The sequence below is a fragment of the Camelus ferus genome, chromosome 5 (genome assembly GCF_009834535.1).
Source record: "Camelus ferus isolate YT-003-E chromosome 5, BCGSAC_Cfer_1.0, whole genome shotgun sequence".
Taxonomy (NCBI): Eukaryota; Metazoa; Chordata; class Mammalia; order Artiodactyla; family Camelidae; genus Camelus; species Camelus ferus.
In genome coordinates this window covers 95,820,597-95,832,713 of record NC_045700.1, presented here as the reverse complement: position 1 = coordinate 95,832,713, position 12,117 = coordinate 95,820,597, and the positions used below count along the sequence as shown (strand labels likewise).

At 62.8% G+C, this 12,117-nt stretch overlaps 1 protein-coding gene across 9 annotated transcripts in view; it reads left to right on the top strand.

Annotated features, from left to right (window-relative positions):
* The window catches only part of HDAC4 (histone deacetylase 4), a 270,795-nt gene that overhangs the window by 213,884 nt on the left and 44,794 nt on the right, over positions 1 to 12,117 (top strand). For all 9 annotated transcript variants that reach the window (XM_032480679.1, XM_032480677.1, XM_032480678.1 and 6 more), the window contains 4 exons: positions 1,108 to 1,331; positions 6,497 to 6,754; positions 9,802 to 9,988; positions 11,901 to 12,034. In XM_032480679.1, coding sequence (XP_032336570.1) covers positions 1,108 to 1,331; positions 6,497 to 6,754; positions 9,802 to 9,988; positions 11,901 to 12,034 — 803 coding nt within the window. The remainder of the gene's footprint in view (positions 1 to 1,107; positions 1,332 to 6,496; positions 6,755 to 9,801; positions 9,989 to 11,900; positions 12,035 to 12,117) is intronic.

The following is a 12,117-nucleotide window of genomic DNA, read 5'->3' as shown; positions in this document are numbered from 1 at the left end:
AGCCCCCACGAGGGAACCAGGAAAAGACTGAGAGTCAGTACCCACCAGGGGTCTCAGGCTCGACGAAGCATGACGAAATAGTCCCACTGGCTTTGGAGTCCCTTGGAGAGAAGACAGGAGCCACCCCCGGTCAGCAGGGCCACTGGGGCAGGTGCCACGTTGCAGGCATCGTCCACTCGGTGCAGCCGACAGCTGGGGTGGTCTGCTCATTTGTCGTCTCCCCAAGTCAGATGCCCTGCTCTGGGGTCACATCAGTCTGAGGGATGTTGTGTGGGGATTTGCCCCACCAGGTGGTCAGGGAACGGTGTGTTAGACCCTTTTGCCCTCAGAACCAGGGAAAAATGGTAAACTAAACAAACAATTTTTAAAGCAAAAAGATTGGTGGTTGGAAGGATACAGAAAAAAAAAGTGTTTAACTTCTTGGGTTCACTGAAGAGGTTGCATTTAAAACAAGATGCAAATGCAGGTTCACAGCAGGGCATTGTCCCCTGTCAATACGGACACTCAGTCCAGGTCCAGCAAAGCCGCCGTGCTCGTGTGCAGCAGGTGGGTGTGTATGTTGGCAAAACTTTTCCAGAAACTTGTGCAGAGACTTTGACCATGTGCATCAGGATTTGTTGAAGTGTTAATGCCCTCTTGATTTGTAAAACCAAGGCTTTAAGAGACCCTGGAAATGGTTTGACTCGTGAGGACAGGTTCCTTCCTCACCAGACAGTTTCCTTGGTGGTCAGGGCAGAGCTCGCCTGCAGGTCCGCCAGAGCCGGGGCCGCCTTCCTCAGCCGGGCCTGGGCCAGCCTGCCTGCCCGCAGCACTGCTCAGAGCCACGCCTTCCTGGGCCGGGGCCCCGCTGGGAGGCTTGGAGCCTGTTTGCAGCGTGGGCCTGGCTGTCGGGAGACAGTGGCCTCCGAGTGAGCGTCTCTGTACCCGAGCCGAGCTCAGGGCATCAGCACGCCTGGAGCGAGGCCGGCGGGCCACAGGGATCGGTGCCGGCCGGCGGGGGCAGTCTCGTGGTCCGCCAGCCACTCAGCAGCCCTCCCTGCCTCCCCTCTTCCCCTCCTCCCTCTGCCACCTTTTCCTCCGTGTTATCTTCAGGCTGGTGTCTTTCAGGCCTGGGCGCGCTGCCCCTGCACGCACAGCCCCTGGTGGGGGCGGAGCGCGTGTCCCCGTCTGTGCACAAGCTGCGGCCGCACCGCCCGCTGGGGCGCACCCAGTCGGCGCCCCTGCCCCAGAACGCGCCGGGCCTGCAGCACCTGGTGATCCAGCAGCAGCACCAGCAATTCCTGGAGAAGCACAAGCAGCAGTTCCAGCAGCAGCAGCTGCACGTGAGCAAGGTGGGTCTGCGGGCGCGGCGGCCCCGTCTGCCCTCAAGGGGGGCAGGAGACGGGGGCGGGGGGACCCTGGCCGCAGCGCACGGCAGGGCCAGGAAGCTGTGTACGTGGGCTCGGGGCGGGTCATCCCACGACCAGGCGAGCGGCGCAGGCCCCGCTCAGCAGTGGGGGGGCGGCTGGAATGTGTTGGGTGTGTGAGCCGTCTGTGTCCCTGGGGGATGTACGCGGCTCGCTCAGCCCTGTGTTCTTGAGTTTCTTAAGGACATTACTCTTCTTAAGCAAACGCCCCTTTACGACAGCGCAGAGCACCCAGAGGACATTTTCCAAGCCCCTGTCACTTGCACTCTGCCTACCTGTTGGAGTGACCGCGTCAGGAGGGGTTTATGCCCAGGCGAGTCCTGGGGTCCATGTCCCTCCAAGGTCTGGGACACCGCTCACATGGCCCACTCTCAACAGGAGGTAGTGGAAAGGTTAGTGTTGCTCTGCTGGCTGTGAAAGCAGGGAAGTGGCGATCCTGAATCACGTTTCTCAGAGGCCAGCGTTTAAAGCAGAGCCTCTCTAATCAGAGAATGAGATGACCACATTGCAAAGTGGTCCGACACAGTCAGCACGCCGCCCAGCAGCTCCAAGTCCCAGTGTCTGCCCCGGAGAGCAGAGGGCACGGCGGCCGTCTCACGAAGGCTCGCCCCAGTGCAGCTCACGACAGGGGACGGTGGGGCAGCCCCAGTGCCTGGCAGACAGCGGGTGGCAAACACTGTGCAGTGGGACACTATTCAGCCACAAAAACTAAACACCTCGTGTGGATTCCACGTAGATGAAGCGTCCAGAACAGGCAGGTTCAGAGACAGAAAGGAGGTCGGTGATTGCCCACAGCTGAGGCTACCATCTTCCCCTTGAGGTGCTGAAATGCTCTGAGGTAGAGTCTGGTGGTGGTGGCACAGCTGTATGGTACAATTTGAAAGTGTGACTTTCATGGTGTGCGAATTACATCTGCGTACAGCTGTCAACAAAAGGAGAGCGTGCGGTGACAGAAGGCAGCTCTGCTGATTCTCTGAAGGAAACGTGAGGTCTCTGGCGGGTAGGGGGCGGCAGGACTTGGCTCTGGACATGTCTCCCCTCGGAAAGGCCTGCCTGGTCCTTCCCCCTTTTCAGGTGGACCCTGGTCATCTGTCCTCTGCTTGTCAGACACGGGTAGGCTTCTGTCTGCTTCCTGAGGAACAGAAGGGGCAGGGCGGGGCAGGGGGTGGTTAGGGACCTGGAAGGAGCCCTCATCTAGGTGCCCAGAGGCGTGAGGTGGCTGGTGCGGAGGGAGCCGCCCTCTCAAGGTCTGAGGCCCCGCGGGTCACCATCCTGGCTGGGCTCCGCCAGGCCCTCCTCACTCTCACCCAGTCCCTGTGCGTGACGTGCAGTTCCCTCCCCCCAGCCCTCGGCCCTGCCCCATCCTGTCGGCAGGTAAGGACACTAACTGTGAAGAAGGGGCGTCCCTCACCCTCATTCCCAGGGCTCTGCTCCTTCACGTCTCGGCCAGACTGTCACCTCTGGATGCCCCCAACCCCCCCCCCCCGAGAACTGCTGTCCTGCGCTGTCCTCCTACCATGTCCTCTTCTGTCCCTGTGACCCCCCCAATCTCACCTTCACGTCGGGTTCCCCTGCTGGGACGTCAGCCCCAGAGTGGGACCCTGCCTCGTTCACTGGTGGACCCAGTGCCTGGCATGGTGTGTTTTTGTCAGTGTCACTTGCTGAAATGACAGCGTATCTTCCCGGGGCTGCTCCAACACCAAGCCCAGCTCAGCCCCCACCAGGTCTTTAGGCTTCAATTTCCCGCTTCCCAGGACAGTGGGCTGCGTGGGGCGCATTCCCCAGAGATGGTAGCTACTGTAGCTCCCGTCGGCCCTCATGTGTTCCCAGTCCCCAAGTATGTCTGTGGGACAGTGCGCCACTCCTGAGTGACCGGCTACCCCAGACCAGATGCTCACCACAGGCCAAGCCCAGGCCCCTGCTGCCCACCAGGCACTGGGAAGTAGGCTGACCACCCCATCCCAGAGCCCCTTGGCCCGCGGGCTCCCCCACCAGACAGCACAGGGCAGGATCAGAGACAGACAGGGCTGCTGAACACATCCCCCCCGCCGCCCCTGCCTCCGGACCGGAAGGGCACCTGCCCACTGTGGGCGGAACAGGCGCCACCAAGTCTGCTCACCCCGAGTGTCAAAGGCATGTCACAGCACCTTCTTAATGCCAGCTGGCTTCCTGATTTATCACATCGTTATCTGAGCGAGGGAGTAGGAAGTTTTAGGAGGACGGGGAACACGTGTTCATATGTGGCACGTTCTTCAGCAGAATGACGTGGAAGCGGGCCGGTCTCTGGACTCTGCTCGTGACTGACTCGCGGCAGCCAGTGGCAGCTGAGTCGTGCTCACGCTCTGGTCTCCCGGACGCTCGGGAGCTGACGACCATGTCTGGTACCGTCCAGCACTGCTTGTCTGCCTGTCAGCTTGGAAAATGAGGCTCCTGCCGGGCTCGTATTCGGCAGTCCCTGAGCCAGCTCCCGCAGCCCCCCTCGCCCCGCTGCCCTGGACGGCGGGCCCCAAGCTCACCATCATCCCTGGCGCAGTCTGCTGCTCTAATGGTGTCACCCTTAGGGAGGTCGGCCGGCCCAGTTACATTCCCAGTAGCTCCACGTGGCCGCCAGACTTCCCCTGAAGTCCACATTCCAGACAGCTGCCCCATTTGGCTGAGAAAAGTCTGCGGGCGGAGCAGGTGGGCCCAGGAGCTGGCTCTGTTCACCTCTCCTTCCCGTGCTGGGAGTGACCAGCCCTGCCCTCCAGCTGGGTGTGACCTTCGAAGTTTGTGTTTTGTCTTGAGTGCAGTGGTGCTTAGTAAGGGTTTGCTGAGTGAGGGAACTTTCTGGAGAATGCGTTACCATCAAAGGGCAGTTTGTGAAAAGTGGGAGACATGCAGAGGCAGAAGTGCGTTTTTCTGTTGAAAGAGGGTATCTGAAGGCTCCCTGCAGCCTGGAGTCCAGCGCTCTGCTGTGACAGCAGTGCCTGCGGCCGCGGCCAGACTCCGTGCACCGGCTCGGTCCTCTGGAGCTGCGGGTGGGAACTCATCCCTTGGAGCTGGGCAGGTTCCCTTTAATGCGACGTCCTCAATTCTGAGTGTGAAAGCTGGGACTCGCTTCCGGCTGGCCTGACTGTGAGCGCGTCCAGTCATCCTGATGTCCTGACCTGCTCACCGTTTTGGCTTTGGCCCTGAACTCCAGCCTGGCTTTTAGGAATTTGTTGTTCCAAATACGGAGTTACATTCGTTCTTACTCAGTTGAGAGAAGGGGACTCGTAAGATTCCCAAAGGCCCTGCCAGACAAAGAGCTGGTTCGTTTGTCCAGTTTCGCTGCCAACGTTTCCACTGGCAGACGAGCCTCACCCCAGACGGTGGCTCTGCCGAGGGCCCAGTGCACAGCCCAGCCCGTGGGAAGCAGGGAGAGAGGCCTGTGCGGTGGCACTGCTGAGCGGGGACCCTGGCGCACGTAGGATGAGCGTCTGCGTCTTCACAGGGGGGCTGCTGCGTGCGATGCCTCCACTGCTGTAGTGACAACCCTCCCAGACACCCGCCTCAGGGCCTGAGGGGGGCTGGCGGCAGCCAAGCTATCCCAGCCCCTGCCCAGAGCTTCTCACGGCGGCGGGGTGGGCGCATTCCAGGCGTCCAGGAGTCCTTCAGCAGAGCTAGGCTCTCCCTCCTGGGATCCCAGAGTGTCCTGACTCCTCTGGTTGGGTCTGAGGGCTCTGCTCAGATGCCCTGATTTTCCAAGGAAGCCAGGGAGGCAGGAGAGGAGGCCTGGGACGTTGGCCCCGTGCGCAGGCTCTTCCGCGTTCCCAGTCTGCACGCTCCTCCCAGGCCTTCGTCACCTCCAAACCCCTCTCCTTCCCTCGGACAGCCCGGAGCTCCCATCCACCCCCGCCCAGCCAGGCCCCACCAGGACAGGCTGGGGGAATGAGGCTGGTGCCTCTGGGATCCCTAAGGGAGTGAAGCTGCAGGGAAAAGGAGGGGACACTCCCACCCAAGCTGACCCGAGAGGCCAGAGCCCCAGAAGGAGAGAGCAGTATGCCCGGGCTGGTGGCTGTGCCCCACCACGTGGGAGAGAGTGCTGTGGGGCAGAGATGGAAACCTCTGGGGCTCGCATCAGCCCTTAAACCCTCGTTCCTGTCTCTCCCAAAATGAAGTAGGACGCAGCCCACAGACCAGGCTGCCCGATGTGGGAAGAGCAGGAGCCCGAGGTCGCGGGGAGCACGCACTCCAGAGATGCCTGAGACTGGCAGCGCTGGGCAGGCACGGAGTGGGGAGGGTCAGTGGGAGCTCAGGCTGCAGCTTAGCAGGGGCAGGAGAGTGGTTCACTCGCTGGGAAGGAGTCTGAGAGAAAGGAGAGGTTTGCAAGAAGCTGCGCTGAGTTCAGTATCGGGTCGTGCGTGCCGGTGCCCCGGGCATCCACATCGAGCCCGGATGTCCAGCAGGCCATTGGGTGATGGGTCTAGAAATGATGGCAGTCTGGGCTGCGCACCTGCGTTTGGGGGTCACCAGCATGTGGAGCCTTCAGCAGAGAAGGGATCCCGTTGCCAAAGAGCTCAGTATGCTGGGCAGCAGGCCCCGGGCAGACTGGGGACTGAGGAGTGAGCGGGCTGAGGGGCCGCAGAGGGCCGGAGAGGCCGGCTGTCCCCCCGTGGAGTGCTGGCAGCAAGCTCATCACACAGCCCGGACTTGGCAGCGAGTGCTGGGGTGTGAGTTTCTGGTGGGGTGGCAGGTGGAGGAGAGACAGGCGGTGTTTCTCCCAGAGGCCATGGCCGTGAAGGAAGGAGGGTACTGTCAGCCTCCCCCTTCACGCCCAGGTGCAGCCGAGGGGTGACGCCCGTGACTCGCATTGTGCTTCGCTCTGCTTGGCACACAGGTGCCTGATGGCACGCGCCAAATGCTGGGCTGTGTGCCCCCTCAGCACCACGGACAGCGCCTGGCACCCACGCGGCGTGGGGGAGTAGAAGGGGCCTTGGCGCAGGATGAGCGCGTCCCTGGGTGACTGGTCCCTCTGTGTCTGAGATGAGGCTTTGTGGCGTGCCTTCTCCTGTCCCGTCACCTCCCTCGCCTGGCTCACACCAGCTCCATCCATTACCTCTGTGTTGCAGATCATCCCCAAGCCGAGCGAGCCGGCCCGGCAGCCCGAGAGCCACCCTGAGGAGACGGAGGAGGAGCTGCGGGAACACCAGGCCCTCCTGGAGGAGCCCTTCCTGGACCGGCTCTCAGGGCAGAAGGAGGCGCTCGCGCTGGCCGGGGTGCAGGTGAAGCAGGAGCCCCTCGAGAGTGACGACGAGGAGGTGGAGCCCCCCCGGGAGGCGGAGCCGGGCCAGCGGCAGCCCACCGAGCAGGAGCTGCTCTTCAGACAGGTGACCCCGCAGAGCGGGGCGGGGCTGGCAGGGCACGGAGGGGGTCAAGGAGCAGGGGCAGGTGGGCGGGCGGGGGTCCGGGCAGTGACCTCTGGAGGAGACGGAAGGGCGTCCGCCCTCCTCCTGCCTGTCCAGGTCCTCCTCGTCCATCTTCCCTGTAATGTGGGAGGCAGATGCGGGGAGACGTCTGTCTCACAGCTGTCGTACCTGGAGACCCGGCCCCTGCCCACTGCCCGTGTTTATGCACCTGCGTTCCAGCTAAACACAGACACTAAACTCCCTGCGGATGGTTTCCGTCAGGTCTGTAGGCTGTAGATTAACACAAATTCAAGTGTTGGTGGATTCAGCATAAAGGTAGAGAAGAGACCCTGATTTATTAATTAATCAAAAAGGCAGGCAGCATCTGCTCAGTGTCTGATGCCGGGACCTTTTGGGCCAAGAAGACCTAGTGAGCAGCTTTACAGATCCAGGGAGGCAGCGTGGCCCAGGCGCCCGGAGCGGTATGGTTCCTGGGCACTGGCGTGAGCCGACAAACTCACGAGAGACTGATGGGTAAATCCGCTGAATGAATGCGTCGTTGACGTACAGTGAAAAGTAAAGCTGCCAGGTCAGCAGAACACCAAGATTCACTGGTCGGCAACCCCGGGTTAGAAGCCCGAGTGCCCCAGGGGGCTAGCTTGTTCCTGGCAAGCTGGGCGCGGAATCTGGTATCTAATCAAGTCATCCATCAGTGGAGCTGGACGCCTGGGTGCGAGGCCCTGGCTCGCCCGCTCCTCCCTGCTGGACCTCGTGCCGGCCGCCCCCTAAGCCCCTCCTCCGCTCTGACAGTCCCGGCGGGACCCCTGCTGCTTGTCTGCCTCCCAGCAGCACCTGCAATGAAAACAGGCAGGTGACCCTTGTGTGCAGCATGGGATTAGCGCTGCCTTCTCTGGAGGCCTCTCTCTGGCAGCCGTCGGGCCCGCCCCGGCTTCTGCACTGTGGGGTGGGGCAATGCAGGCAGCTGGCCCTGCGATGCTTTCCCTGTTTCTCATCCAGAAGGCGGCCTGGCTGATTCCTCAGGCCACATTGTTAGCGCTCAGCCACTGCTCCACAAAGGGCACTGGAAACAGCGCTTAGGGGAAGCTGGGAGGAGACAGCACGAGGAAGTCGCTGTCTTGCCATCATGCCGACTCCCTCCATGCCTGGCGGGCCGTCAGGTGGCAGGACCCGAGATGGGACTTCGCTCCCAGGCCGGTGGTGGGGCCTCGAAAGTTCATGAAGGTCACCGGTCCCTTGCTGTAACGAGAACTCACGCTGATGTGAGATTGGAAGACGTTTTGATGAACCTTTAGGGCCAGCGTCTCATCAATGGTAAAGTGGTCAGCATTCACCCAGGAAAACCAGGCTGAGACAGGCATCAGGAACCCTTGATTTCTGTGTCCTCTGGAGAATCGCAAACACAGCTCCTTGTCAGGGGACCTTGGTGGCACAGGTGGCAGTCAGCAGATTTGAAACACAAGGCGTCACCGCGTTTTATAGGCCGCTTGTGTCTGGAGAGGGCTGCTTTTCTGTGTGAGCCTTCGGGAGCTCCGTCAGCAGAGGCGGGGGGAGGTGCCGGGTGCGGCCACCTGCCCCTGACTCCCTGCAGGGCCTCCCCAGGCTCCCCTGTCCCTGGCTCTTCCTCTCCACTCTTCTGCTCTGTGTCCTAAAGGCAGCAGGGGCACTGGGAGCCGGCCGAGGCGCTCTCCTCCCCTGTGGTTGCAGCCCAGTGACAACCCTGGTCGAGGGCCTGCTCATCACGCAGGGGACAGGGGTCTTCCCAAGTGACAGCGTTGCCTGGTAGGAATGAGGGCAAGGCTGGAGTTCAGGGTCGCCCAGGAGCTTGCTGTCTCTGGCACCTGGGCCTGTGCAGTGAGGTGTCCTGCCCCTCCCTCCTTCCCACCTGCCCCGGGAGGAAGCCCCTGCTCCCTGCAGACAGAGCCACCCCCTGGCAGGTCACCTCCAGGACCCCACCTCTCCTTCTGCCTGCCTCCCAGGGGTCTCCCGTCGGGTCTGCATCCCTGGGACCCAAGCTCCACAGACCTGCCTCCCACCTTCCTTGAGAGCCTGGGTCCCAGGCCCTCTCCCGTCCGCCCCTCAGCCCCTCGTGGAGCTTCCCCTGTGTGTTTCTCCACCGGCTCAGAGTGCAGCGGAGAGGATGGGGTGGTGAGCCCCGTCCAGGTTTGGCTGTGGGGCCCTGCATCCCCGGCTCCAGGTGCTGTGGGTGGCTTCGCCTTCGGGCTGAGGCCCTTTGGTTTTCAGGCTCCTGCCTCAGGTTTAGGCCCTGCAGCATCTCTCACAGAAGCCAGTTCTCCATGTGAAACCTGATTTCTGTGAAAAAGAGTTTTATGTAAAGCGTGTGTTTAACTCACTCCATTTTATTCTGGTTATTTTTGGCTGAAGTGGGGCCCTGGGGATTGCCCCTCCGGGTCCTGACTCCTCAGAGGGGCGCGCCCACACCCCTCCGGCCCCGTGCCTCTCCTCTGCCTCAGCCACCCCTTCTGTCCTCACGTGAGGACCTGAGACCGGGACGGGGAGGAGTGGGGACGGAGGAGAGGCGGCATCTCCCACAATCACGTGCTCTCTCACCAAGTCCGGGCGTGCAGACCGGGCACCCTGGGCACCGCCAGGTGGCAGCAGGCCCTGCCGGGAGGGCGGCTGTGCCCTGGCATCTGCAGGGCGGCCAAGCCAGCTGAGCCCCTCCCATCCTTCACACCTCCCAGCCCCTCCTGGGCAGCCCTTCCTGTGGCTGCCACACACCCCCTCAGGGTCCCCTCGCGGCCCCCAGGCGGGGTCAGGCCTCCCTGTCATCTCTGACCTGGCTTCTCAGGGTCTCCCGGGAATTTCCAGTCTCGTCAGCAGGGCCTGAGTCTCCCTGGCTCGCCTGCCACCCCTCCGGCACAGGGAGGGGGGCTGCGCAGGGGCAAGCGGAGGGGTGGGTGGGTGACTGCAGGAAGGGGACACACGTCTCCCTTGCGCCGGGAGGCGGAGCGCCTTGCAACGACAGAAGTGGCCTGTTTCCCCCCCAGCAAGCCCTCCTGCTGGAGCAGCAGCGGATCCACCAGCTGAGGAACTACCAGGCATCCATGGAGGCCGCCGGCATCCCTGTGTCCTTTGGCGGCCACCGGCCTCTGTCCCGGGCACAGTCCTCCCCTGCGTCCGCCACCTTCCCCATGTCTGTGCAGGAGCCCCCCAGCAAGCCGCGTTTCACCACAGGTGAGGAGGGCGGGGGCGGCGCCCCCTTGGGGCCTGCGTGGGCCGGAGGGCGAGGGGCCGGGGGTGGGGGGCACTTGCCCTTGATCACCCCGCTCCCCCCTTGGCTTAGCCCCTTGGCCTTGCCTGTGTGGCCTGGGTAGCCCCCCAGCATATGTGCGCGGGTGCACGGCGAGAACTGTGCTCGGGCACTGGCTTCTGGACCGAGTGTCCTCCCGCCACTGCCAGGGCCCTGGTTCATCCGCCCCGCACCCCCTACCCAGTGGGGAGCCGTCTGCTGGCAGGACTCTCGGTTTCTGCCTGGGGGGCATTCACCACGAGTCAGGACAGAACTGTGGCTGAGCGAGGCGTCCACCAGGGTCTGAGGCTCTGACCCCAGAGCTGCCCCCGGGTGGTGCCCCCCCAGCCCTGGACCTGAGGGCGGCCTGGGGAGCTCCTCCCACGGCGCCTGTCTCACTCACCTAGTGTTTCTTCTCAATGACATAGTAAGACAAACAACGTAGATCAGACAGTCCATCCTTCCTCAGACAGCTCTGGTAAAACGCCCTGCGTCTCCGCACACTGCAATGTGCGGAGTGAAATGGCTGCGTTCTCCTCGGCAGGTCTAAAAAGACGCTGTTCACGTTCAGAGAAAAGGCTCATAGTCATTCTCCAGAAGTTAAATGGTGGCTTTTCAGAAAAGAAATCCAGGAAAATGCAAAGTGTCCCAAACAGAATCAGCGGGCGACGCTTTTTAAAAGTCTTAAGTCCTTGGCTGTTGGCTGAGATGAGCTCCTTCTTAGAAGGCACAGCTCAGGTGACCGACCCCAGGCCCAGGACCACAGTGGAAAGGCTCCCACGTCAGGCGCCTCCCGGGCGCTCGGGGGTCCCCACGGGCCAGCATGACGTCACCCAGAGTGCCGGCTGGTGGCCCCTCTCTGTTGATGGACTTTCTTGGTTTGTTCTCATTTTCACTTCTTAAAAAACGGGCACCAGTGACAGGTGCCCCCTCTCAGCTGCCCTGCCTGCGAGGGCGCCCTTTCGCCCAGCGACCTACCCTCGTCCCACCCCTGGGAGACCCGCGAGCGAGGTGTCTGCACAGCGCTGGGGCAGGGGAGCAGGCCGCCCCTCCTGGCAGACGTCCCCGGGGCTGACCATCCCCCCGGGAGGTGCACCGGGAGGGAGTGGGGGGGGGGGCAGCAGACCTCCTGGCCCTGCCCTCCCTCGTCTCCAGACAGGTGGCTTCCCCCGCCCCCCACGCGTCTTCAGAGTGACGTCGGTCACTTCCATCAGCTGAGAGCGCCACCATTTCCCTGCAGCAGATCCCGGGCTGGTTCCCAGGCTGCCTGGGCGTCCCTCCCGAGAGTGACCTTGTTCTGGGCACCATCAGGCCTTCACGGCCTTCAGCTTCAACCCAGGTGGAAAGTGCAAACTCCTGTGGTTGGTGCAAGTTCCTGGTCCCAGTTTACATCCTTCTCTAGGGTGACTTTAAACGCACTTGTGTCAGCATGTCAGTGTGCTCTGCGCACCCGTCCAGCTGCTCTGCAGGCTTCTGAGGGCAGGAACGAGGTTTGTCTTCTGAGCCCCAAGAACCTCAGACCGATCTCAGCCCGTCCACAGGGCGAGCTCCTCAGCAAAGAGGCGCCCTGGCAGGCGGGCTTGATGTGGGGCCAGATCGCTCGTTTCTGGGCCAGCACAGCCCCGGGACGTCGCCACACAGCTTACAGCGAGAGAGCTGAGCCCGCGGCAGAGGGGGCCTTCCGCGCCTTGCTCGTCCCACTGCCCCTCAGAGCACGGCTGCTCAGCTCTCCTCCCCTCTAGCGTCCAGGCTCAGACCACATGGGGAGCAGCGGCTCACCTCCCATGGTGGGTGGGCCAGCAGCCTGGACCCCTGCCCACCCGTCTGACTGCCACCCGCCTCTGCCCCCCGCGCCAGGCCTGGTGTACGACACGCTGATGCTGAAGCACCAGTGCGCCTGCGGCAACACCAACAGCCACCCGGAGCATGCCGGGAGGATCCAGAGCATCTGGTCCCGGCTGCAGGAGACCGGCCTGCGCGGCAAGTGCGAGGTAAGCCAGCCCCAGGGCACCAGGGCTGCAGTGTGTGACTGCCTGGGGGGACACAGGGCACCTGCAGGTGCACAGGCCTACCC